General features: G+C 40.5%; 5 protein-coding genes across 6 annotated transcripts; 2 read left to right on the top strand and 3 right to left on the bottom strand.

Annotated features, from left to right (window-relative positions):
- Positions 1–2,561: 2,561 nt before the first annotated feature.
- Positions 2,562–9,283, bottom strand: LOC306696968 (kinesin-like protein KIF24; the record flags this gene model as incomplete). Its single annotated transcript, XM_079160704.1, has 12 exons — positions 2,562–2,586; positions 4,629–4,874; positions 5,142–5,251; positions 5,398–5,469; positions 5,591–5,696; positions 5,869–5,990; positions 6,681–6,798; positions 7,125–7,340; positions 7,483–7,580; positions 7,998–8,101; positions 8,985–9,161; positions 9,277–9,283. 12 exons carry the CDS (start codon positions 9,281–9,283, stop codon positions 2,562–2,564), a joined length of 1,401 nt encoding a protein of 466 aa, XP_079016830.1.
- Positions 9,284–11,354: 2,071 nt separating this feature from the next.
- On the top strand, positions 11,355–13,636 carry LOC306697211 (Rieske domain-containing protein-like). 2 transcript variants are annotated; one of them, XM_079160989.1, is made up of 4 exons: positions 11,355–11,437; positions 12,201–12,422; positions 12,622–12,656; positions 12,863–13,636. In XM_079160989.1, exons 2-4 carry the CDS (start codon positions 12,227–12,229, stop codon positions 13,151–13,153), a joined length of 522 nt encoding a protein of 173 aa, XP_079017115.1. In that variant the 5' UTR covers positions 11,355–11,437; positions 12,201–12,226; the 3' UTR covers positions 13,154–13,636. The 2 variants fall into 2 exon arrangements, with proteins under 2 accessions (XP_079017115.1, XP_079017114.1); XM_079160988.1 differs by lacking the exon at positions 11,355–11,437 and adding an exon at positions 11,447–11,770.
- A 586-nt stretch (positions 13,637–14,222) lies between these two features.
- On the top strand, positions 14,223–17,589 carry gtf2h3 (general transcription factor IIH, polypeptide 3). The gene is made up of 13 exons (XM_079161417.1): positions 14,223–14,439; positions 14,532–14,611; positions 14,717–14,823; positions 15,506–15,648; positions 15,860–15,922; positions 16,012–16,041; positions 16,127–16,155; positions 16,239–16,313; positions 16,395–16,448; positions 16,553–16,621; positions 16,711–16,846; positions 16,969–17,005; positions 17,146–17,589. Exons 1-13 carry the CDS (start codon positions 14,430–14,432, stop codon positions 17,213–17,215), a joined length of 903 nt encoding a protein of 300 aa, XP_079017543.1. The 5' UTR covers positions 14,223–14,429; the 3' UTR covers positions 17,216–17,589.
- A 713-nt stretch (positions 17,590–18,302) lies between these two features.
- On the bottom strand, positions 18,303–21,098 carry psmd9 (proteasome 26S subunit, non-ATPase 9). The gene is made up of 6 exons (XM_079160842.1): positions 20,945–21,098; positions 20,723–20,822; positions 19,299–19,507; positions 19,074–19,175; positions 18,807–18,895; positions 18,303–18,533 (listed from the first exon to the last, which is right to left on the bottom strand). The coding sequence occupies exons 1-6, from the start codon at positions 21,068–21,070 to the stop codon at positions 18,506–18,508; spliced, it is 654 nt and encodes a 217-aa protein (XP_079016968.1). The 5' UTR covers positions 21,071–21,098; the 3' UTR covers positions 18,303–18,505.
- Positions 21,099–21,467: 369 nt separating this feature from the next.
- On the bottom strand, positions 21,468–25,954 carry LOC306697744 (rab5 GDP/GTP exchange factor-like). Its single transcript, XM_079161775.1, has 9 exons — positions 25,738–25,954; positions 24,739–24,925; positions 24,343–24,470; positions 23,857–24,008; positions 23,702–23,771; positions 23,442–23,577; positions 23,250–23,344; positions 22,646–22,902; positions 21,468–22,547 (listed from the first exon to the last, which is right to left on the bottom strand). Exons 2-9 carry the CDS (start codon positions 24,894–24,896, stop codon positions 22,134–22,136), a joined length of 1,410 nt encoding a protein of 469 aa, XP_079017901.1. The 5' UTR covers positions 24,897–24,925; positions 25,738–25,954; the 3' UTR covers positions 21,468–22,133.
- Between the last annotated feature and the right edge of the window lie 1,912 nt (positions 25,955–27,866).

Below are 27,866 nucleotides of genomic sequence, written 5' to 3' on the forward strand. Positions count from 1 at the left end.
GTAACGTTTTCAGCCTGAGGACGGGTGAAAACTTTCCTTACAAATTATGTGGTACATTTTCCATATATGTAACAAATTCCCCGCATATGTATACGTATGCTGATGTGAGATCACATATAGCCTACATGGGATGGGTTATGATTTAAGTTCGTTGTTCCTAGAGTAACACCGTTTCTTTTTCTTGAGCCAAAACAGGTCGAGTAGGTTTCTTCGATGGTGGTGTAAGACTAGATGTGACACACGAAATTCGCAATGTCTTTATAGGCTGGCATCTCATATTACATTTTAATTCACCCCTTCAGTCTCAGCAATGCTCTCTTTGGCATATATACAGTTTCATAATAAAAGGTAATTTGAATAGGCAAATAGACTAAAAACAACGTATCTGCACTGCAGCACTCAGGAAATAATCATCAAATCCCCACTACCTACATATTTCACATCACAAAACACATAATCTGAACACCAGGCACATTTTATTTTTTCTTAAACCCTTAGAACTTTGTTTAGAAAAACAAATACCCTCAATGACTCAGCTGAAAATCAAAAATACACCAAATATTGCTTTAGAAAGCAAAAAACGTATGATTTATTCACATCAAACAAAATAGCACTACACTTGTCACATGCCAAGTAAACAGCTTAGTAGACAACCTGAGCTCAAGATTGAAGTAAGGTAGCAAAATATTAGTTGCGTATCATCATTCCAGAGTCATAATTTTAGTAAAGGCCATAACAGAATGTCTTAAATTATCAGGTGCTGAGAAAAAAAACCTTAAGATCAGTAGTTGTGTAAGACCAAGAATAAGAAAGACCAAAGCTGATCAATTATTTTCATTCTGATACAAGTAGAAACTCCTAAGATTGGGCCAAGACTGGGTTTGCAAAAGAATAACTCTGGTGGATTAGATTAAATGAAAAAATACAGTATACTACATAAACAGCAGCATATAATACACCTCCATTTTAAGATTAATTTTTAAGATTAACAGCACTGAGGATCGAAGAGGAAAAATAACAACCTCATACCTGCACATAAGAAACACACACACACACACACACACACACACACACACACACACACACACATCTACAAATGGACATATGTTTCAAATCTGATTCTAATATATATCCTATATTATTGTCTCCATGGGAAAACATCTCTTCCCACAAGAGCCCTTGTGTAACACATATCTTAATGTCACACACATCAAGTGATATTTGTCCAGCGGTGAACTCTTAAAGCTTAAGTCAATTGAACATTTAGAAAATAAAAGCAATACTAATATTGACGCATATTGAATAGTGTTGTCAGTGAAAAATATATTGTGCCCTTATAAACAACACAGCTTTACCTGATATTCTTGAATGTGTAGGCTACACTTAAAAATACTAATTTAAAATACTAAGTAATCAACTTAATGAATTCAAGTAATTATCTTCTTCCCTGCCGTGTAGCTGGTTAGAATGACTCGGCTTAAGGTATGGCTGCAGCTGAGCTATCATGCTCTGGACACAGCGAGCCTTTCTCTCCATGATATCCACCAGTTTGTGGACATACTCCCCAAATGCCTGTTGAGAGACAGCGAGAAAAAGAGTGGGGACAGTTTAAATTAATATTAAAATGTAGTTTACAAAAAGGAAGGAGCTAACAAATGTGGCTTTGATTCATTCTGACCATATCAGGTTGCTTGCACAGAAGAGTCCCCTCTTTACGACATAAAGATTCCATCTCTTCTAGCTGCTCCCAATGGGCCTGGACAACACACCACCTAAAGTTGGATTGGATTAGAAAAACAAAATATTTCATTGAAGCTAATAAGCTCTAGGTTGTGATTACTCCAATTATCGTGAAATACACCACAGGTTTTCTAAATGTATCACCATAGAGTTCAGTATGATTTCTGTATCATGTCTGCAGGGTTATCATGTGATCAGATTTCAATATCACTGAAACAGTTGGGTATTATCATTATTTGTAGTTGGATTATTACTAGTGTCTCAATATAATGTGCACTGGCTTCTCAAACGCTCCTTTAGGATGATTATGGAAACAACATTGTGACATTCCTGGTACTTACTGCCCTTGATCCAAATCTTCCAGTGTAGACAGATCGATTATGGGTGTCATTTTCTGATTGCTGGTGCTCTCTTGACTATTTGATTCTATAGGACCGTTTTGTTGGAGTGAGATGTTTGAGTTGCTGGGATGATTTGAATGTACTGTGTGACACTGCTTTGGCACTGTGTTCAACTGGCCCAAAACACTGTCTGACTGTGGTGTTGAAATGGAAAAAGCAAGTTTGCTGAGCATATAGCGAGCATATTCTGGTGGCACATCGGTGTCACCATATGTCATTAGATTGTGTGAACCGGGTGAACTCGTGTTTCCAGACTGCTGGACAGAGGATGAGATGGACTGCATGACAGAAGTTTGCGTAGAACCACATTTAGAGGTTTTAAGTGGGGATGCAGGAGGTATGTAGCCCAGGACGTCAATAGTTGGCATAGTTTGGGGTTTCTGATTGTTCTCTTTGTCCTGGAGAGAGACCAGCATAACCTCAGGGATAGGAGGCTTCATCATACCTGGACAAGATTTTGAAAAAAAGTTCACATACTAGTTCTTAAGCACTAGTTAGTCCACACACAAACACACACAGAACTTATATTTACCTATTCCACAATGGTCATATGTGGCACAACACATGCCTTTTATTTGCTCAGTGTGACTTGTAGCTGTCATGGTGTCAGAGATGAGAGGGCAGACAGACTTTTCCTTTGGCAGCTCCAAAAAAGACAAGCGAAATTCCACGTCCTCATCCACTACATTTTTCCCCGCCATCTCCTCATATGTGAGACGTTCTTTTTCCACTTCCCTCCTGTTATCTTCTCCCCTTTCAATCTCAAGCGAACACAGTGAGGTGTTTTTATGTTCCCCTTGGAGGAAGGAGGCTGTGGTCTGTTGGTCCACTTGAAGCACTGAGATGCTAATGGGGTCAATGATGTAACTGAGAGAATCTGCTGTCACTTCTTGAGGTAAAACAGAGCATTTGGCTCTGACCTCTGGATGGTTGTGTACCATTGTGTAAGCTGGACTTTCAGATAATATGTTAAGGGACTCAGTAGATATTTTACAACAACTCTGTGTGATGGGAGAAGTGAGAGGTAATGTGGCCGATTGAGAATTTGAAAAGTCTGTTCTATTGGCGTGAGCTGCAAAACATGGTTGCTTCTCTCTATAGCTGCTTGATGGCACTCCATGTTGAGCATGTTGCAATGGGAGAGGTGCGATGTTTGAGGGGCATCGGATATGATTACATTTAAGAGAGAGATCACTGAGTTTATTGGGGGTCAGGAGTGAGTTGGTATGTTCACAGGCTGGGGAGAGGGGTCGTTCTGCTGGAGCTCGTTGATGGGATGACTCAGCTGGAAGGTGGTTAAAGAGGCTGTTGCTGTCAATGCTGCTGTGGGTGGACGGTAAACCGTAGCCATCCGCTCCTTCTCGCTCCTCAGTACTCCACACTCCATCAGCTGGGACAGCTAAGAAATCTGTTTCTTCCCCACCCACTTCTCTCCTCTCTTCTGAGTCACAGTTGTACACCACTAAGGCCTCTACATCAGCTGGCATTGCACCTGTTATCCTGTTTGCCCGCCCTGTCTCTAATGTTGTAGCCCACCTCCTCTCTCTTCTTCCTTCCATCCCAGCTGGCCTCCACTCTTCCCTTCTTACTCTTACCTCTCCTTCACCTGTTTCCTTCTGTGACCTCTTCTCGTGTTTACCTCTGTCTTGTCCAAATATTGCCTCAGTTCCTTCCCTAGATACCCTCCACTTTTCATCAATACCACCTGAGCCAACGTGGCCAACCTCATCCTTATTTTTACTGTAGCTTGGGGATGTTTCAGTTTGTAAGAAAATCTCTCCACTGGGGAAGAAAGAAGACTTTTTATTGTTACAATCGGCCCTAACCTCAACCCTAGCTCTGTATGCATCTAAAACGTCTTCCAAACCCTGATACATTCGGTCAGAAACTGAGAAGCGGGAAGACTGTTGGAGAGAAGAACAGGAAGATGGAGAGACAGAAGAAGATAGAGAGGCCTGATTAGAAGAAGACAAAGTAGAGGGTGAGAAGAGATGGACAGATGAAGAAGCTGATGAGGGCATAAACTGCTGCAGTTGCTGGTGATACTGTCTCAGATGCCTCTCCCTCTCCTTATTCCTTTCATTACCTTTTTGTATACCTCTTTCTCTTGGCCTTTCTACTTCACTACATGTGTCTCTACTTTCCACTTGTCTTCCCTGTTCTATCCGTCTTCTTTCCTCCTTTCTTTCCCCTTTCAAAGTGCTTTGCTGATTATCTTTTTCTCTGTGGCTGAATCCAGATTCCTTCTGTACCTTCCTCAAGACAATCTGCTCGTCTGTTGCTTGTCCCAAGACCAGCCCTGCCATGACCTGTTTTTCACCATCTGAGTGGCCTACACAGCCAGTTACTTCATACCTTTCTCTTCTTCTACCTTCCCTCCCACCTGCTCTCTTCCTAGTATCACCTATTCCTAGCAAACCTCTGACTGGTGTAATGTGTTCAAGTCCAATCCCCTTTCTTGTGCTTGGACTTGTTTCCTCTCCCCACCTGCTGTTTTTGGGTGTGGAGCAGAGAATTGAACCCCCCGCGATCAATCTCGTGGTAGGTGTGGTGAGGCCAAAATTCTCTCTTTGTCGCCCTAACTTTGGCTTTTTAGGGGGACTTTTCCCTCTGGTGCTAACAATGTTGCCTCCACTGCTGCTGCTGCTGTTGGACAGGTTACATTTGGGGGAGTTTATTGTCTTGCCCCTTCTTCCTCTTCTCAGGCCCATTTCTCCCCTCAACTCCTTCACCCTATGAAAAGTTAAGTACAAAATCTCAAATAGCAGTCACCGATGATTGTCTCTTCAGTCCCTGACACTATCAAAATTATTATTATTACTGGATAAGTTGTAAACAATGGCACCAAGATGAAAACAGAAACTTTGTATTTAAAATATTATACTATTTTAAGTTTCCACGATTTAAAGTATGATAAATGAAATCCATTAGGGCTGTAAGAAAAACAACAAAGATTTTCCAGCAACAAATATCCCATGCACACTAATTGTATACACTTACCGGTCGGCGTATCTCAGTGTATTTAGTGTGTGCTCAGTTGCCAAGTGACCAGGTGAAATGTTGGCAATCATGCATGTCATTGAGTCTCCAACAAACGAGTCTTTCAAAACCTAGAAAGGAGGCAATGTCGTCCAAAACACAGGAGAGTTTATTGATCAAACTGGGCAAAAACATCAAGCATGATATTAATACACATTGAATCACTAACACGCACTCACAACAGAACCACTGAAAACAGTGGCAAAAGTCTTAGTACCTGAGTAAGTTTGCTTTGTCTGAAAGGTGTGTGGGACTGTTCTTGATCAAGGGACCGGATACATTCTTTGAGCTGAGAAAAAACAAACTTACAAATGAGGAAATATGTAAAATCCTTCAATACCTTCTTCAATATCTTTGACTTTATGTGTGATCGCTGAGTGTCTGTACGTGTGTGTGTGTGTGTAGCTTACAGCCAACAGACTCTGGTTGATCTCAGCTCCCTCCATACGACTCTGCCTGTCTGGTTCTTTGGTATCTGATGCCCTCTCACTTCCTGCTAGGTCCACAAACCACATTCTACAAGCACAAACACCTTTCTTAGTTCATTCATTTCACACTAATACTACTGGGCTTACCTGATCTACTATACAATAGCCATAGTAGTGCTTTGAGTAGAAAAGAAAACCCGTCAGAAAGTTTGTACACCATAATAAGCCAACAATAGAATAAAACACATGTTGTCACTCACCTACCAGCAATCTGCTGGTTTGTATCTCTTAGCTGAATCTGAAGCAAGGCATGGGAACGAGAGGAGTCGGGATTCACGCCACTCATTCCTTGTGTGCGCTCTTCTGTGCCCTGTGAAATCACCTTTATAAGAGCAATGAAGAATGTGGAAGGGAGACATGGGAAAAAGAGAGACCGTTCAATGAAGAAATCATAGAAATATTTAGTGAAATACAACAGAAGAAAACTTCTAAGTACCTAAAAGTATGCAATCAAGTGTTTCTTGTGACAACAAATATAGATTTAAAGGCACAGTGTGTGGGATTTGTTGGCATCTAGCAGCGTGGTTGCAGAATGCAACCAAGTGAATACCCCTCTGCTCACTCCCTTCTTTCCAAGACTGCGGTGATATGAGCCACCGAGCGCAAAATCTTCCAAAGTCGTTAGACTCGCTCAGAGGCCATCCTTACAATTATAACACCTGCAACGGAAGTTAGAGGGCAGCTAGAAGTACCACTGTTTTGCACTCTGCGACTCATGTTACTGCTGTTTTTACAAGCATGTCACAAGAACTATGGTGGCCTTCAGGTAATGTAAAAACACGAAAGCATCTCTCCAGCCAGTGTTGTTTGTCTATTCTGGGCTACTGCAGTAACATGGCAGTGCAACATGGCGGACTCCGGGAAGAGGTCCTTTCCCTATATATGAAGGGCTCAGTCTAAGCTAACAAAAATACAACGATTGTTAGTCTCAGGTGATTATACACTAATGAAAACATAGGTATGCATATTATATTACATTTAATAATCCAGCTCTTAACTACCTAGCATTGACATGAGGATATTTGTAAAGAAAGGGGGAAACCTCCAACAGTGAGCTGACTGAGTCCACTCTGACATCACGCAGCCCAACAATGTGAACCACCTTTTGTCCATCCTCCCTGGCAAACAACCTAATGAAGGAAGAAATAACGAGAGAGAGAGAGAGAGAGAGAGAGAGAGAGAGAGAGAGAGAGAGAGAGAGAGAGAGAGAGAGAGAGAGAGAGAGAGAGAGAGAGAGAGAGAGAAGAAATCAAAAAAGAAGAAAATCAAGGTTTCTCATACATCCAAGTAATAAGAAGAGGTTTACTTTGATGATAATGTTACCAAAAATGTATCATGTCTATGGGAAAACTGACACATCTGTTTTTGATCAATTGCTATCCGGTTATCTTGTCATCTATTTTTAAAAGCAACTCCACCTCAAACATTCTTAAACTCTTTTAACACAAACACACACCTTTTTCTGTGATCCAACAGGTCATACAGCTGACCACAGTAGATTTCAAAGAAACTGACATACACCAGCAAGGGTGAGTGAATATGAGCGGTGGAGAGGTAAGCAAAGATGTCCCGGACTGCCAGTGCATACAACCCTGGTCTCACAGGAGAACCCAACATGGTGTGAGTCTTCCCTGCACCTGTCTGGCCATATGCAAAGCAGGTGGCCTTACCTCTATGGAAAAACACACAGAACAAATAAAGATAGCTAGAGAGCACAGATTTGTAGAAACACAATGCATGTACATTAAGCCCCAAAATTGACTCATTTGGACGTGCATTTGAAGAGAAAGGATGGAAGGGCAATGCTAACCTACCCATTGAGCATGTGCACTACCAGAGGATATGCTGTTCTTCGATACACATCCTCGTTGGAGCTCTCCGTCCCAAAAACCTGGTCAAAGTAGAACTTGTGCTGCAGGGACAAAAGAGCAAGGGGCAAGGCAATAAATAAACAAAACAACAGCATGATGATCTGACTAGGTAACCTCAAACACAATTCCAGTATTTAATTGTGAAAAACATTACTTAAAGTGGCAAACTCAGACAAAAAATCGAAATATGCACACAATTCTGAAAACATCATGTATCAACAAAAAAACTCCATACTGCTAAACTGAGCACAAATCCCTTGTTTTGACTCAAACGGAAATTCTAAGTTAACCAGGATGGAAATCTTAAGGATTGCCATTCTCACATCATCATAGTTTAATGATAATGTGTGTTTATTTGGAGACACGTCTATCTTTAGTTGTACCAACCGTATTGATACAACACCGTTTCAGAAAAAACATTGATCTGTCATTGTCTCCTCTCTAGACGTTATATCTACCTGTAGTTTGTACTGTGAGAGATCCACAGCCTCTTTATTTTCATGGACAATCACACACTCTCCACTCGGAGTTGTTACAACATCTGCCTCTCCTCTCCTGCACTCTTTGTGTGTCAGAGGTCTTTTCCTCAGACACACACTGATCCGTTGCCCCCCTAGTTGCCTGCAACACACACACACACCCCAATTACAGACAATTAAAGTCAGGATGATCATGTGCAAAGGAAACAATGTTCATATGCAAAAGAAGAGACACAACCACATAAAGAATGGAATTTCCTATGCCTGCACAAAGACATTGTGCAGGCATAGGAAACCTTTACTTAAGTGTTGTAGCCATTTGGATACTTTATATTACTTTCTGTATGTCTTTCATGTATTCAATAAATGTATTTAACATACTGTGGCTGTCTTCACTAAGATGCAAATTTGCAAGTAGGGAGTTACCCGTGAAGACAACACAAACTACTGCCACTTACTTTTTGTTTGGAGCAGGCGGAGAACTCAGTGGTAGTCCGTAGTTGTAGCCAGCTGTTCTCTTTGATTCATAAACAGGTGTTGGCTTAACCGTGTGTTCAGTAGCCATGTTACTGCTTATTTCTGTGTAGAGTTTTTCCTTCCAAGAGAATCCTTTTCTCACTTTGTGCCCAACTAGTTTGTTGTTAAACCTACTATGGAAATCCGGCCTGTGGTTGTTCTTCTCTTTGCAGCCACTTCCAGTGTCAAGCTGCACAGGTATGGCTGATCCTTTGCCCTGGCCTGGCACATTATTTCTATTATGACTTGTGCAGACATGAACAGTATCTTCTGGACAAGAAAATAGCTTCAGATGATCCATGGTTTCACAACTGAAATCAAGCCGCCTGCGAACGTGTGACGGTTTGGAAAAACGTGTTGCATTTAGCTTACTCACAGCATCACCCTTCTCATCGTCATCATCACATACATTGTCGTCAGGATCTACACAACCATCATAAGTAAAGCTACTATCTGCTCCAGGGTAGCCTTCATCACCACCATCAGCATCGTAATCTGCATCCTCATCCTCATATTCAAGGTCAAGAGTTTTCACCATTTTGACCAGATGGAAGAGCCGAGTCCTGTCCTCCATAGAGCGGATTCCCAGGATGGGATAGTCCTCCATGGTCAGCACCGAAAGGTGGGCTGCACGATGAACACCGAAAGAAGTAAACCTGAAGGACAGGAAACAGAGGAAGAAAGATGGTCTGAAGAGGGCACGGGACAATTGTGAGTTTGGATGTGATGTGAGTGAGCTTACCTGGCATAGTGACTCTGTAGCCCGACAGCCCTCAGACACTCATGAAGGCAAAGTGGCATTTCCTCAACTTCCTTTTCTCTCTCTTTTTCTTTTACTTCTCTCCGCTTATACCCTGGCAGTGGCAGACATGTTGCTTTAGTATCTTCGTCGGTTAATCACACAAAGCAAAGGCGTGCAAGAAATGACTGCAGGCTACAACTAGAGTAATTATATGACAGTTTAAACAAAAAGAAATAAACTCACAACTACAAACTTGAATCGCAGCTACACAAGCACCATACACTGCTTTTTCAAAGACAGGGTGCCTTGCTGTTTTCTCTTCCTCAGTGATTCCTGTCAGACTGAAGGCCAATGGTCTGGTCAGTCACAGTGGCATTACTACCACGCCGCACAGTTGTTGTGTCAAGCAACGCGCACAACACTGGTATGATGCTGACATTTGACACTTTGTCTGGATGGAGCCATGGCAGCACAGTGCAACCATGTGACACATTTATGTGTCTTAGCAAATATGGTAAATATAGCAGACACAGACATGCAACTGTTGCTTCCTAGACTTCTGCAGTCGATTGGCTGGCAGCAGTCCTGCCCTATGTCACTTGAATGAGGCCTTCTTCATTTGCATGCATATTATGAAACAGTACACTGCGCCAAATCATCCCCCTCCCTGAGGTCTACATTTACTCCGGGGTGTGCCACAGTCCTTACAGCAAACACCTGTTGGGATTTGAGTGTCAGCAACTGTTCATTCTGCAAATTAAATTACAAGAAGACAACCCGCAGAGCGGTATTCATTTACACTTAAGACCAGCTTAGCCATAGAGTATGAAGTAAAGGGGTAGTGGGTTGTTGATCTCTGTCCATAGCAGAGATGGTCTGTTATTACAACAACAAACCCACACCTCAAAATAAATGAAAAGTTGTTGTGGTTTTTAAATTATTGTCGAATAAAAATTAACATCCTACATCATTAGATAATGAAGTGCTTGTGCTTCACAAATAGTTTTATGTATGAAATGACTGTAAAGCTGATGAATTTCTCCAAATGCCAAGAAAAAATAGAAAACGTACCTTAATCACTCCAGACTCTGAAGCAACTTTTGACAAATGAGTGAACACGACGGTTTATCTGAACAAGCAGGAACTGATCAACATGCATTCATTTTTCACAAAGTTAGTAGCGTGAGTAGTATCACTATTTCCGTACACAAAGTAGGTCTCCATAGCGACGAGAACGGCGTGAGGACGGCGCTTTCTTTTCAAGCTGTGGGTTAAGAGCACAACTCCTGCACAGACAAGTCTTGATTGGCAGACCCACGGGTGGCAGAAGTTAGGATACGATATGATATCTAGTTTCAGAAGGACAGCCGGTTAAATTACGCTCACTTCAGCATGAAAGAGAGATAATCCCTGAGAGGGCTTAATGCCCACCAACAACCCTGCTAAGACAAAAAGCCTTCTCAGACTAAACCATTCGTATATTTGCCCCACTGGCTTTACAACAGACTGTATGGAGAGTAATGCACTACTTATATACATATATTTTATATGCTCATTAATGATAAAACACATGGATTATTATTGTTATTTATTTAGCGATTCTTTAGCCAATGTATTGCATATAGAGGACGATATACTATAGACAACATGCTACACCCATGGTCTGTACATTAAAATAAAATAAATTTGAAGCTAACAATTTGGTTTACCCTAAAAAAAATAAAGATAAAAACAATCTGCATAGATAGATAGATGTCACGTAAATAGATAGATAGTACTATTAAACTAGATGTAGAAGTATTTTTTAATGTGTTGTATTATCTTCATAATTTACCCTCATGGGTCCCAAGTCTCTGCGATAACCCTATATAGCATATTGGTCAACTTTATAGGCCTACTTTAACTATTTATTACAGCCTATACCTCACCAGCAAATGCATTCATGCATACCTTGTGCATTCTTGGCAAACTCTCAGATGGCAATTTAGTTAAACAATGTCGAGTCATAAAGGGGAAGGACGCCATGGACTCTCGTTCATCAGACCTTGTTTCACTGGGGACAACATTGGACGCAACACACAACATTGGCTCTTCCTCAAACCAGACTGCTCTGCCTCTGTTTTGACACATGGCTCACTTGAAACGCAGACGACGTTTATTGGTTTGCATTTGTTTTACTTGATACATGTCCAAATAAACATGTTATATTGAATGCAGGTACAGCACTAGGACATGAATGGGTACTTAATTATTAACTCGGAAGAAGACGCATTAAAGAGGAAACTAATCGTGTATTGCTTATTGCTTACTTTCCGAATTCTTCGAAACATTTAGACTGGGGAGGAAGACGGAGATGGCAGGTTGCAGGAGCTTTAAACCAGTCCATCCCAGGAGAAAACACAGAGTGCTCTCCAGATAATCTGGAATATCGCTATAGTGAAAAAGTTCGTGGACCGCAACATGAAACAAATTCTGATGGATAAAACGTTTCTTGGTATTTATCTTTCTTCCCCCTCTCTCCCTCTGTGACACTGACTGACTCTTTTTTTTGTATCTCAATCACTAACTCACATTTCTTTCTGATAAATTAAGTGTTTGTAAATTCCTACCTTTTAAGAAATCTATTGGTGCACCTAAAACCTGCCAATGTGTTTCTCTCCTCCTCCTTATCCTCCTCCTTTCAGCAACATTTTGTGTTTTCTGTTCATCAGTGTATAACTGATTGTGATTCACAGGTCAGCATCTTAACCCGGTTCAGTGACAGAGATATTATTTGGACAAACACAAAACCTGTGCCTTGTTCTTTTCATGTGAATTAAGTCTAATAGGGTTGCATGTAAACAACATTCATTACTATCTATTTAGCTATTAATCATGTCCTCACAACTAAAAATATTTTTTTATTATATTCTTATTCATACCAGGAAACCTGCAGTAAGAAGTAATCAACATGTCTTCTGAGGAAGAGACTTCTCAGAATTTCTCTTCTTCCTCCACTCCCCCTCCCTCTTCCTCCTCCCACTTCATCGGGAAGAAGGAGGACATTGTCAAGGCCGGGCGCGTGACCAAGATGGTCAATGGATGCAGAGAGATACTGGTTCTGCACCACCAGGGGCAGCTTCATGCAATGGACACACGCTGCTACCGTAAGCTCTGTGTGTGTTGGTGTTGACATATGTAGGAAGCTATAATTGTACAGCCTGTCCTCGCCTTTAGTTGTTGTCCTGTTGAAACATTTAGAAAGATGACATTTATTGTCGTATTGTATTTTTAAGTGTGGAATTTACTTTCTGCAATGGCTCATCACACTGAGGCCTATAAGGACACTTGTTTTTCCACTGACAGATTCAGGTGGTGAATTACAGTATGGAGACATTGAGGTAAGTTTTTTTTTGTTTTTGTTTTTATTGCAGTAAAGTAGCCATTTAATGCTTATAATATTTTATTTTTTTTCAGTTTGTTGCAATGCCCTTGTTCAATCTTTCCAGTGTATAACAAATATATTTTAAACGTTTTCTCATAAGACTTCCTCTATAGCTGCTTCATTCTTATCTCTCTAATCACCTTCATGCTGTGCCAACATCAGGAGTTTAATGGGCGGCTGTGCATCGTGTGTCCGTGGCACAAGTACAAGATCACACTAGCAGAAGGGGAAGGGCTTTACCAAGCTGTGGATGATCCTACAGCCAAACCCCTAAGAACACACTGGCGCTCCAAGGGTGTCAAACAGAGGATTCACAAGCTCACCGAGGTCAACGGGAATGTATACGCAACACTGAACGACTCTAGTGAGGCCATAGAGTCAGACGTCTATCAGACTGAGAGATACAGGACAGGCTTACTCAAGACCCAGCCAAAACCCATGGCCAAGAAATAACCAGACTCTCAGATGATTGATTACTCAATCACAAATACTGAAATGCTTGAAGGACAATGTGAGAAGTTTTGTTGTGTTTCATTGGAAAGCATATCAAACCCCTTCAGAATCCGTTTGTCACAATAATAATTATCAAAAAACTGTGACCAAGTGTGTGAGCCAATAAGCCTGTAAGGTTTATATGAGTCAATCTATGACGTATATTGTATGAATCCCTGTAGTAAGATATATATGCAGTTGCAGGGTGTGTGTCATTTCAGTGCTGATTTCAGCGCTTCAATTGGACATCCTTAGAGTTTTGTGCTGTTTACTGTTTGTTTTAGCAAGATCAGAAAACATAACTGAAGACACTGAACAAATAAGTAGGTATGATTTAGAAATGTCTTTTAGAATTAGTTTTTTTTACACTGAACTTCGTCTGCTACAGAATATTGTTGTTTCTAATTATTAAATGGTTCAAATAAACTGTTTATTTTTGGTAGACAAAAAGGATGATTCTTTTTATGTTCCATTGTCACGATCAATTATATAAGACTTATTATGATGCCATTGTGTCATTTGTCATTATATACACAGCTAAGTTCTTCTGAACACAGTTCATCAAAAGTGTAAAATTATAGATAATTACGTTGCTGATTTTACAACGAAAACATTAGATCAGCTTGTAAAATATGAAGGACAATACATAGTAGTCCAAATTACCTCAAACTTGACCAACTACAACAGTAAAATGCTACTTCCACATTGTTTTGGTAACTACAATCAATGATGAATATCACAATCACAGTGGTTGTTTGTCTGCATCACAAATACTTAACTTTTCATACTTAAAGTACATTTTGCTGATAATACTTCTGTTAATTTACTTACCTTAGATTTTGAATGCAGAATGCGTTTTACCTGTAGTTGAGTATTTTTGTATAAAGTATTAACATAAGATATCTGAATACTTGTGTGTACCGTGGATGTGAATTTACGCCACAGCACAGCGGCCGCTAGGTGGCAGCAGTGCACCACGTGATACCAATATGAAAAGTAGAAGAAGAACAACATAGCAGCAGCGTGCTACTGTTGTGGGTCACAATCAACGAAACTGGCTTTATTTTTTCACTAGTGTCAGTGTTTACTGAATTATATGTTGCCAGATTATCCAGAGCTTGAAGTGTGCATCGTGTTTGGATAGTGTTTAAACTTTCGAATCAAAGATGGAAGCTAACAGAAGATAAAGCTCCAGGACAACAACAGTCTCTCTTGGTTTCAAGCATCTTGTGCCGTGATGGCATCAGGTATGTCTCGCTTTAGTCCGACTGATGCAGATGATAAAGTTATTTCGCAGTTTTGTAACGTTACAGTTAAATTGTTTCCAACATTTCCTCAGAGGAAGAAATCAATTTGCTGGTCATCGTTGTGGATGTAAACCCGGTGTGGTGGGGGCAGCAAGCTCAACGTGAGACAGAGGTAGTACTAAGAAGTCTTTCTGTGGGTGCTTTTCAGATTGTAGGTTGTTTTTAACTGTGGCTGCGGCTAAACAACACCGTCCACTGTCCTCTTGTGTCCGCTCAGCTCAGCTTGTCGAAGTGTCTGGATGCGGTGATGGTGTTGGGCAACTCCCACATGGCCATGGGCAGGACGAACAAACTGGCCGTGATCGCCAGCCACTGTGAGGACAGGTAACCGTATAGAGCAGTGTCCTGTGAAAACCTATTACAGTTACTGAGGTGATGGGGGGGGGGGGGGGGAGGACAGTGTCTAGTTGGGGTCACATTGTCACATTTCAGATGTCTCGAGTTGTTAGCAACACACACCAAAGAGTTCATCTTTAAACTTCTCATGTCGATTATAATTTGTATTCAGTATTTCACAAAAAAGAAATATTCAGGCCAAAGTCCATAAATGAACACACTTGTGCAGCAGAATTATTATTATAATTATTATTTCCTACACCAAAAATCACCTCGCAGCCTCACAGATTGATGTTGTGGCCCTTATGCTCGACCACTAAGGTCTGCACTACCCAACAGTGTTTAACACGGTTAAAACTAGCGCCACCTCGACCGGCTACAACAGTTAACTACTGCTGACGAATGAATGCATTAACAATCAAAGACTGTCATTTATAATCATATCACTCATGGGCCATTTATCTGCAGAAGCAGCACTTTTACTTATTTACTCTTTCTTACATAGTGAAGTATTTCTACATCGCTGTATTGGTACTTTTACTTACTACGGTAGGAGTACTTCTTCCGCCACTGTCTCTTTCTAGGATTGAAGGGCTGACTGTCTTGATGAACGTAATACTCCTGTCACTTATATGTTATGCACACATCTCTCTAACTTACTTTGTTTCAGTCACTTTCTGTATCCCGGTAAGAGCTGGAGAGCGGGGGACAGCGGTGGGGATGATGCATACTCCAGTGGGGATGGAAAGTATGAACTCCTGGCAGTCGCTAATAACCTTATTGCTGAAGAGATCAGGAAGTTAATGTCTAAAAGTAAGTCTTTTTCTGTGTGAGTAAAATGTACATCAAATATATACAGTACAGTAGATTTAAGTACATCGGCTTTCTCAACATACCCAAACGTTTGGTAGCTGTCTTTGCAGTTAAAGTGTTGTATTTCTAACTTTATTTTCAGGTGTTTAATGAAGCTGTAGAGTATTGGTGACTCCTTTTAAAATGTACAATGCGTCTTATGTGATTACAGCTGAAGTGAGGGGAAATTCAACTGATACTTTGTTGGCTGGAACCCTTGCCAAAGCTCTCTGCTGTATCCTTTAAATGACAACACTATTTACAGTTTTATCAGTTATGACATTCTGTACACGTTTGCAAATTCCTTAATCCTTTAATATTCAGATGTTAACAGGGTCTCAAAGGAGTTTGAAGGTAGTAAAATGTCTTTAATAAGCTTAATGATGCTCTTTATGGGTCCCTTCAATACTTATTAATGTTGCCTTTTCTTTTTTTTTAGCTGGACAGGAGATAAAATCAAGAATATTGGTAAGCTCTGAATGGTCTAATTTCATGAGTGCTTTTGTTTTATTGCGTGACTTTGAACACAGCCTCTGTGTTTTATCTGTTAGGTTATAAAAGCAGCCGAGGACTGCCCCCGCCAGTACATGAACTTCATGAATGTCATTTTTGCTGCCCAAAAGCAGGTACAGTCACTGATCCTGCTCGTGTTTTCTGGTATATTTTAAAAAAAATTCTAAATCAATTTGTTTTGTATTTTAAAACAGAACATCCTGATCGATGCCTGTGTGTTGGACTCAGACTCGGGTCTCCTTCAGCAGGTATATTTGTATGACTTTGTTAGGACATGGACAATAATGTAGTTTCATTCTACAACCTGAACCCAGGTTGTATTTTTTTACCTTTTTAGATGTTTGTTTTGTAGGCCTGCGATATAACTGGAGGATTGTACCTCAAGATACCACAGAAAGTTGCCCTGGCACAATACCTTTTGGTGAGAGTGCAATACAGATGTTCACATTTCTGAGAGCATCTTACAGCTCATCGGCTGCTGTGTGTTGATGATGGTGTTTTGTTGGACAGTGGGTGTTCCTGCCGGACTCTGATCAGCGTTCACAGCTGGTGCTGCCACCGCCTGCACACGTGGACTACAGAGCTGCATGTTTCTGCCACCGTAACCTCATTGAGATTGGTTATGTGTGCTCAGTTTGTCTGTCAAGTAAGCTTGATTCCCAGTTAAGAAGAAAGAAATGCATAACCTCAATCTTTGTATTACTGGCAAAAGCTGCAGCTACAGTAGGTCTTTGTGGTGATGCTTTGTCCTGTCTTCTCTCATTCAAGTATTCTGCAACTTCAGCCCCATCTGCACAACTTGCGAGTAAGTCTTTGAAATAATATATATATAAAAAACCTCTTTCTTCTGAACACTGTTTATATACTGTACATCTGGAATTACACAGTTTGATTTAATCTTCACTTTCTCTGCACTAACATGATGGAAAATATTTTTCATTTTAGGACTGCCTTCAAAATCCAACTCCCACAGATGGTCAAGCCAAAAAAGAAGAAACTCAAGCAACCGTCATGATTTTTGTTAGAACACTAATGTAGTGAATTTAGTTTTTCTTTTTTTTGATGAGCAGATTATACCATTTTGTTTGGTATATATATATTTGTAACAAACTTCATATACGTAGGCTGATTACTTTACTGTTCTCAAAATAATAATTCCTGTCTCATGTCAAGAGATTCAAGTTCATCTCTACCTGTCAAATATTTCTCCTTTGTAGAAACAAACTGTTTAGTCAATAAGTGTACATGCCGATATGTAACGTATGCAACAACACGTATGTATTCAACATTTTCTCATGAGTCTAAATTTGTGTGTTATTGTTTTGTTCATATTGATAGAAACAACCGGCCCAGAAGTTTAGCTGTTTATGTTTAGTAAAGATAATTCACTCAGCCTGATGTAAATGGAGTTATTGCTTTTTTTAAATTGCTTTTATAAAAAAATAAAACATGTTCTTATAAATGTTTGTCACACACCTTTTGTTTGCCTTTGTCACCATAGTGTGGACTTTTTAACATAGACAGCTGTGCAGATTCAGTCTTTTAGCTAAATTAATTATGTATTGAGGTGGAAACATTTTACTGAATGAGTTCAGTGAAACACTGTTAAACCAAGAATGTTTTCAAGTTCACTCAAAACAAAATAACATGCAAGTAGAAGTATATGTGAATTAAAGCTGTAATTATTTTGGTGTAATGATCCATCATCTTACCAAGATTTCCAGATTTGCTGCTCTTGCATAACATAAGATGTTTTATCCAAGAGTTGAAAATAAGACTTTATTGATGATTGTGGCAACCTTCTTATTTTACAAAGTCTCCAATCATTGATTTTCAGTGTCTGTCCACTTTGTGATGGATATCCTAAATTAAGCCTTTGTATCTCTCACACCAAAATACCCACTCACACACTAGATAAAGATGAATGAAATGGACTAATTGCAATAACATTCGCTGAGTGAAAGAATGCTCCTGAGAGAAAGAGGCGTTAACTCTTAATGCCAACATTTAATTGTTAGAACATACAAGACTTCAATCAGTGTAGTTTAATGTAGCATTGCGTATTCGGCTACTATTCAATAAACTCAGCATGGCCTCTTCAATAGAAGTACTGTGACACTTTATTTTCACCTACACCATTCTGAAGTCTGCCCTTCTATAAAGGAAATAGTACCAGTTTAAAATATAGAGAAATTAAACGGGTGGAAATGTCTGCAGTGTGTACAAAGTCAGTTTGAAAGCATCCAGGGGTAACACAAGCTGAGGAAGGGGTTCACAATTGAAATTCTGCATAATGTCATCTTGATCATTGCTGGATTGGAACGATGTTGCATCTGAAGAAAAAAAACAAGAACAGACTAGTGACTGATGTGAACCACTTAACACCTGCCAATCATGCATCTGATGTGGGGCACTTATCAAAATCACTGCCGACTGTCAAAGTAAATAGAAATTCAAGAGAAACAGATCTGCCCAGCTCACTAGGAGCTTTTCAGCAGCTTTGCTCCTGTGGGCTTCACAGCTTTCTTTGTTTCTAAATATCAGCGTATCAACTAGACTCGTGTGTGCCAATCCATATACATGACTGTAGTGTCTGTAGCACTCACCCCAGCAGACCTCTGCCTGACCATCGCTGTGGAGTCAGGCTCATCTGAGCTTTCTGGCCGTCCCGGATGACTGTGACACGTAATGGCTTCTGTAAAAAAAGACATGATATTGCAGTTTAGGCCACAGGTATTAAGTTTGTGTTACAAAAGGTAACCTACGGCTGGGCAATGTGAAAAAAAATGGATATAAAAGGTGATTACCAAAATATTTCTTCTAATTCTAACAAAAGGTCTGATAGGTATGAAAAGATGATGTCAGGAACTTACACCTTCACTGTGCTGAACCACAGAAGCAATATTCTGGAGGTTCTGAAAGTTCTCCGTGTTCACAGAACCAAACTCGATGACTTCATCACCAACCCGGACACCCTTATGAAAGAAACAACACATTTACTATTATCTCTGGAACAAAAACAAGTACGTTTCAATTAATTCTGATGGTTTATCTGAAACACCTATCAGGTAAAAAAGCGTATTCCACACATCACTCACAGCTCCACAGGCCGGTGAGCCTTGTGTCACAGCATCCACCCGTGCAAAGGGAGGGGGAAGAGCGACCTGTTGCTCCGTCGCCTCCTCCATCATCGCCTCCTCCTGGTCTCCAGCTCCATCCTGTTCCCGCTTGGCCTTCTCCCGAGCATGCAGCTTGTGTAGGGCTTCTTCTATCTCCTCCATGATGGACTTGTGATCGTTCTGCAGGCCTGAAAGACAAAGCAGTACCTCGAACTTAATAATAATCATTAGCAGAAGACAGTCTTAAGTTGATGTAATGACGTACTATATTTCATACTGTGAATATAAGATGGTATCATCTTAAAAAGTGATATCAGCATCAGTGCAAACTTAAATTAATTAGTTGTTGTACTGGCATCATATGATGTATTCTTGTGACAGTGTGTCTTGATAAATATTTACATTTAGATAAAGAAACGACCTCCCTTTTAATTGTTTTTAACTTGAAAACAGTATATATACTATCACAGACATGTCTGTGTCCAATGAAATGAGGGGATGAAGTGGGTGTGACCTTCTGTTTGGGAGTGAAGCACTCTTTCCAGGAAGCAAAGCTGCACAGGACACAGCGCCACGAATTGGTAAGTTCACTCTGGCGTTTTAACATGTTTAAATTGAAATATCTTTATTTAAAAAAATGTATGCATGCAGATTAGTTTGTAAAGAAGTATGTTTGATTGTCTAGAGACTTATTTTGTTCTTGCTCAACATTGTGCAGCTAGACCACTTATGTTCAGGCAATACCCTGCTATAGTGTGGAGATAATTATGACAATAGTCATTGTTTTTACTTTACTATCTATTGATAATTACAGAAATGGACACAGCAACATAATATGAGAGCAATGATCAGGCAGGATCGTTTGACAGACAATTAGGAGGTCAGGGGTCAGTCAGCAGAGTAACGTGTGTGTGTTTGTTTGTTTGCATGTATGTCAGTAGATGAAGAGGGTAAATGACATGTGTGCTTCCTGCTTTCTTATAGGAGAATGTGTGTCTGTTGAATGACACTGAGTCAGTGGATGAAGAGGAAGATGAAGAAGTGGCAGAGGTGGAGAGCACCCTACAATGCTTACCCAGAACATCAGGGTCTTTCCAGATGTGTGACAGACACACACACACACACACACACACACTGACACAGACACAGACACACACACAACTCTGCTGACTGACCCCTGACCTCCTCATTGTCTCAAACGACCCTAACCGCCTGATCATGTTCGTCTCGCTCATAATATGTTCTTGTGTCCATTTCCAAAATGGGGTGAAGTATGTTTTACCCCCAAAAAATAAAAAGTAATGCCGTAGAGGGTGAACATGTGGGTAACTGGATGTTGAATAACAGACAGTTACTCTACTACCAGAGAAAACACCAGAAACAACCACCACGCCGCTGCTTACATGAAATACTGTGTCTCGCTGTCCTGATCTGGTAGACATTAACATCTGCTCGGGGGAAGCCCTCTGCGTCCACCAACACACCTTCTACTCCGACCCCTTGCTGTAAACATGAAGTAAGGTGAACGTTAGAGAAAACCATGTTTAGTACATGAACATTGTAAGTTAATGGCTGTATCCGTGGGTTAGCTTTGAGCTGCGTGTGCGTCTCACTAACAGACTTACGTCTTCCAAAACATCGTAATAAGCCTTTATCTGTTCTTCAATATCATCTTTCTTTTTAACGAGGTCTTTAACATCATCCATTGTTATTTCAGACTTTCCAGCACTGTTTTCCGCCGTCATCTTCATGGTTGCACCTACATCCGGGATTTAACCTAAAGCGTCATAGGTGGTCTTCTTCTTCGTCGTCTTCTTTGTGGAAGGTTTACGTCAGTGTACGCACTCTACTGCCCCCAGCTGGTCGATGAAAAAAAGGTCACCAACACCAAACATGAACTCTGTTCCACTTCCCACAGCAAAGCACCGTTCAAATCATTAAATAAATACTAATTTATACTCAATATTTATTATTCAAGAACACATCAAACTCAGTCAAGTATGATTTAACCAAGTATTTTAATATTTGATTCCTGTTTGCAAACACGCAACAAAAAATTAACTGTAGACCAAATGTTTGTTTTCTCAAACATTTAATAAATAAAAAACACAAAAACACATTAAATCAAATAATTCAATTTTATTATAATATTGGGTACAACAATTGATCATAACATTAAACCCTATAATTTCTTCATAAACTTTTTAACAGTTGTAAACAACAAATACCTTCAGTACACTAATGCAGATGACAAAATGTGTTTCAAATAGTTTTGCACCAGTTAATTCATCTTCATGGCAGCATGTTGAGAACAGCGCCACAGCTCTGAAACATGTTTTAACTCGATACACCCCCTGACTTGTAGTGGTCTATAATGTCCATTTAACATTTTCTCCTGTAGCATATTATTTATTTCACAGCAGTCGACATAGAGGCACATTGGTATAAACTATTAGTGAATATTAAATAAGCACTGCTGAAGTGTTACAAGTGCTTAAATAGGAATATCTGTTATTATATATTGGAATGTATTTCGAATGGCCTTCATCCTCAAACAGGATACAAGTGCAAATCTTTATCAAAGTAACTAAAAACCCTCTGTGCTCGCTCTGAGATAATGAATGCAAAAAGTTTTCCTTCAAGAAGTTTTCCTTCATGTTCAACTGGCCTACAAATCCCAGCTTCATGCGGCCGCAATGTGTGCAAGTGTGACCGTGGAATATAAATCTGTTTTGTTTTACAGCCTACATAAATCAGTGCTGATGATGTTAAAAAAAAGGTCCAGTACCAGAACAGGCGTTAGTGTTAACATAGCTAACAGTCTGTATCTTGTGTTCCTGCAGGTTGATCCGTGAGCACCAGCACGGACTCGTCTTTGTCGTCCTCTTGTGGTGATGCATTATGAGATGACGATGAAAAAACCTGTGAGAGCTCGCCCTGAGCTGCTACCTCCTTCTGCACCACAGCAAACTGGGCTGCTGCCTCATCCAGCTGTGAATGAACAGCTTTGACCCAATTTTGGAGCTGCACGCTGAGAGCATCCATCCCTTGGTCCAGCTTCTCCTGTCTGCCTTTTAGCTCGACTAACAGATGTTGTGCGTCGCCGGCCACCTGCTGCCTCTTTCCTTCAGAGGGAGCCCGCTGACGCAGCATGTAGCCGTCAAACTCCGCTGGACTGAGGTTGAGTGCTGGTCCATCCAGCTTCTCAATGAAGGCCACTGCACAAGACTAAAACAGAGGACAAGGGGGCATGAGTGACCAACTGACCCTGTCACGCAGCACCCCCGGTGGTGTACGGCGGATGAGCTACTTTGCAATAAACTTACCAAATTTGTGAAATAGTAGCCGCTCTCTCCTGCCATCAGACTGTGAGGGAGACCAAAACGAATCACGTATTGCATGTTGGAGTGCAGGCGAGGTGGATTGGCCTTCAGCACCACATAAACCAAAGCTGACAGGAAGTCATCGGCATTAGCGGGCTCACTGTTCGAGGTGGAGAGCGCTTCAAAGACATGCTGACTGCATTTGGACACGCATGCAAGTTTGTCCTGAGGCGCTCGTTTGGCATCCATTTCAATTATAGCTGTAAAAAAACAGAGGGCAGAACAAAAGGTTAAAGACCAGCACCTTTTCATGATGCTTACAGCGTATGGCGAACTCTTAAAGGAATAGTTCAACATTTTGGGAAATATACTTTCTGGCAGTGAGTTAGATGAGAAGATCAATACCACTCTCATGTCTGTCCATAAAATATAAGTCCAAAGGTAAGAACATCCTCATTAACACGTTGTATTGCATTTGTTTTTACGGTGAACTATGTGGGCTTATATTTAACGGCGAGTGTAAAATTGCTCTTCTAATTAGAAAGCAAATAAAGCATATTTCCCAAAACGATGAATGATTCCTTTCAGTCCTGAAGCTGTGAATCACCTGTTATGGCAGACAGGAAGGGGTCGCCGGTGACTGCAGTCTTTTTATCAGGGAAAGGTACGCTCAGCATCTGCGGAGTGATCCAGTTCAAAGATCTGCAAAGTAAAGACATCCGTGTGAAACGGGGCTTTAACTTTAAGGTTTTGATCAAACACAACAGGGTTTATATATGCACTTGTATTTAAGGATTACCGTATCCTCCTCTGGAGAGCAAGGTCCTTCTGCTCATCATCACAGCTGTCATGGCAGAAAACCCATTTGTGCAACCGTGTCATTATTAACTTCTCTACGTGCTCCATTATCTGAGTGACCTGAGCCTCAGGAAAACCTGAAAATAAAATAAAATATATAGTTTAAAAAAAAAAAAAAAAAACAGCAATTTAAAAAGTCATACAAATTCTCATTCTGTCAGGATAACCGGCCCCAGAGGTGTTGAACCGATCTGTACTCACAGCTAAAATATTCAGCAAAGGACTGGAAGAAATCCTGCACAAGATCCGACTGCTTCTGTACCGGCAGATCCTGTAAAGAAGATGATGCGCTTTGATCAAAGAGTCAATAAGCAGTTATAACAAGTGTAGTGTCAAATACTTCAACAGATGATTACGTGGTAAGCCTCCATTGTGTTGAGGAAAGCTGTACATCGGGACTGCAGGCGCTGGGAGGAAGGGCTCTTTAGTATCTTTAGGAAACCGGTGAAGTCCCCGGGCTCCAGGCTCTGATAAGGTTTCAACACATTCGCATGCCTTTCAGAGGACTCTAAAAAGGGACAAAGGGTGGATGTTATTCCAGATTAATAAGTACACATGACAAATGAAACACTGGCGGATAGGTCACTGAATTTGGTAAGATAGTAAATCAATGGGGCACACAGGAGGAGAAGGGTGCATCCCTACTGAACCCGTAGGAATAAAAGCACTACACTACCCAGACATGAACACATGGGACCCCATCGGTCCATGAGGCAATGAAGGACAACACCTGCACTTTGTTGTGGATTTTCTTGTCATTACATGACTGCACCTTAGAAACCATGTGATGAGGAGGTCTGACTTGAACACTGCATCAAAGTACACAACGCAAACAGAACTACCTTGAGGTTTAGGAGTCGATGGGCTGCCCCAGAAGAGTCTCCTCATTGTGTTGATTCGACGACCTTTCTCAGTGCTTTTCTTCTCCTCGAATTTGGAGAAGGTGAGAGGAGTTCCATCACCGCTCGGCCTACAGAGGACGACGACATTAGGCACTCAAATCTGAACCCAGTTTAAGCCGAGAGCACTTCAGCAGCCTCAAGCCGATAGTTAGACGACAGTATTAGTGGATAGTTACAACACACATGTGTAAAATGAGGATGCATAGCATCTATTCAGGGGCTCATCAAGGGTGTGACGATATTAAGATGTGACTCCACCTACAAACCTTTACCATCATGTTGATAACATACAGCAGGCTCTAAATGCTCCTGTGAGCCTGAATGAGCGCGTCTTACCTCTCGTCTTGCCTCGAGGCTGCCGCTGGTCGTGCTTTCTCTCTCCAGCACTTGGAGCAGAAGCCCTGCCACGCTGGGTTTCCATAATAGCCACAGCTGTTCTTGCAGAGCAGCTCCTTCTGAGACACTCGGATTCCTCGTTGTTTATCTGTCCACATTGTAGAGCTCGTCCATGTACTACCCTCGCCTGTTGGACGGAACATAGAACATATTTCAACATACTCTGCAGTTCTAGTATAATGCCTTTGAAACCTTAACGTCACACGCTTTAGTGTTTGCTGAGGCCTGGTTGTGCTTAACTTGGCACATAACCTCCTGTTCAAGAATGATGCATCCAACTGGGACACACAACGCTGTAATTAAATATATTAAAGTCCACGAGCACTACTGTGCAATGCTTAAAACTTTATGATTTCTAAATATGTTGCCATGAAGGCGACGAAAATTGTTGTTTTGCTAAAAGTGATTTAATTTGAGATTCTGCTTCAATAAAAACTACAGATAAAACTACAGCAGGAAGCAAGAATCAAACACAATGTTGTGTATATTAATACTTGAACGTGGGTAGATTGCCATGTAAATATACCAACTAGTGTCTTATCTTGTTAACCAGTTTAAGGAATTGTCCTACAATTTATCACCGTTTTCCTAAATAAAACTTTTACAGGAAGTTTTTCTTTCTCACACTTTGCTTTTACATCTAACGACTCTTCCATCTGCCTTTCTATTACATTTTGAAACTTGTTCCACAACATGTAATACCACATCCCCTATAGTGTACTAGAGTTAACTTTAGAGCCTAAGATTAAAAGCTCAGCTGCAGTTCATGAGAGTGAGCTAACGTTGTTAGCTCGTCAGATGACAGTCAGCTGAGGGGATTGTTGGAGATAAGAGCGGCTCATGTTAGACTTTACCTGAAGCTGACAACTATTCAACGACCTCGTGTAGAAGTATAAACTAATTCAACTGGTGGTCGCAGTTGTTGAACCTCCTCCTCACCTGTCAGCTGGTGGAATCATGACGTGAGCTGCTTCCTTGTCGGTTGTTTTTTTTCCCCTCTTCACGAGCTCCTCATAACGTGTAACGTACAGTGAGAACAACAATCCCCCAGATCTCGGTCGATTATTTGTAGTTAGAGAAGAATGAAACAGCAGTCAGCTAGCGAACATTCACGTTGCACTAACTAAACACGTAGACAGAAAATCAGCTGCTTTCAAACCTGTGCAACCGGAAAGTATTGAGGAAACTAACTGTGACGCTGGAAGTAGTGATCAACACAGTAGTCGACCTTTCAAAGTAAAAGTATGGTGGAAAGATGTACTTATTACCCGCTTTAACTATCCAGAGTCACACGTCCAACACATAGAAGTCTCCCTCGACCATAACATAACAAACCCCGTGATTCAGCACATTTTGAATACCGGTTTCTGTATTGAATACATTTTCTATACTGAATGTCTCTACCGGAAGTGTTCATTTGCTGTTATGTTTTGACGCTCGTGGAGATGATGGTCGTCATGAGGGAATTCCTGGCCCTCTAGTGGTCACAGTGCGTAACCACATCATAGTCTGTGACGTAGGTTTTACCTTTTTATGTTATAAATTATGTTATACTGTTGAGTAACGTTAACAAAAAGTATCAAGCCTCCGTTTTCAAAAAGTAGTCTGTCACAATGACCCCTGCCCTGCGGTGTAAACATTTAGGTTTCATGTCTTGACGGTATTTAGAATAACATGTGTTTGCTGCCCCCCTGTGGTCACAGTGGAGAACTACAACACATTGAATTCGTCAGGTCAGCGTTAATAAAACATAACAAGACTTCCGGTAGATACTTTCAAAATACATGTGACCAAACTGAAACGATCACGATCTAATATGAATGATAACGATCTGAGGTGTTGACAATCTTCACAATTTAAGTAGGAAAATAAAGATAGTGATAGAGACTTTTAATATTATATCGTTTCTCTTTTAGTAATAGCTGTCTGAATCAATAATGTGTACTTTGCTATCAAACTGCTGTTTTGTTGTTTTAACTTAATATTTGTTATTTTGAAAACAAATGAAAAACTATTGGAGAGGTGTATTTTACAGCTCACTTAAGGCTACACTTAAGGCCCACGTGTATAGTATTTATGTTGTATACATAATTTTAGATGTTCTATGACGCCTTTTAATTTCCTTCTTACTGTTCTCGCCTTCTTCCATTTCTTCCATCTCTCATCATCTGTTAAAGTAATCTCAACTTGTACCTCTAGTTATTCTACCATTAGAGTTATTCTATTAGAGTAACCTCTCAACTATCTCTGTCTTTACCTGAAGTCTCTGAAAAAAAAACACATGCCTTATAGCTTGCCTCTCATTCACTTAAAATATTCATATTACATTACAATCATTGTGTTGAATGGTGTGTATTTGGCTGCATATAATTAAATATAGTCCAAATTAACAAAATGAATGTAGTCCTGACAGATATGTCCGTCTCTTCCCCAAAATCCAAGCGATCAACTGTGGAAAGCTAAAACCTAGTTTAACGTTTTTAGTAGGTCAGAGTCAAGTTGTTTTACCGCCCTCCTGTGGTCACATCGGGGAACTGCAAGATTAACTTTAGATTCGTCAAGCGTCGTCACGCTCGCTTTTCCGGTAAAATACTTTCAGAATACAGTGACCAACCTGAAGCAGTAAGAACAAATATATAGTCATCACGTTTATGTTACCTGTATAAATACAAGGCAAAGCTTACTCCACAGGCATTAAACACCCAAAATAAACGTTCAAAATGGAGAAGCACTCTGACCAAAGTTATGTTCAATTAAAACAGACTATTCAACAGTGTATGACTGGTTTTAATGACCTGAGGAGGTGTTTACACTCTACAATTACACACAAATTATATAGAACTGAGATTATATAGAATTATACTAAACTGAACCGATGCATCATATTTTATGGGATATTTACATGCTTGCATATAAAATCTCTTTTTGCAACGCAATACTGCAGCCAAATGATTAGGTATATTATTAAAGGTGCTTTTAATTTGAAAGGAATAATCGGAACATCTGTGTTTTATTTTAACAAGCTTCACTTGTCATCCACTCTCTCCACAGTAACTAGGCAACGAGAC

Source organism: Pholis gunnellus (assembly GCF_910591455.1).
Source record: "Pholis gunnellus genome assembly, chromosome: 6".
In the NCBI taxonomy this organism is placed as follows: Eukaryota; Metazoa; Chordata; class Actinopteri; order Perciformes; family Pholidae; genus Pholis; species Pholis gunnellus.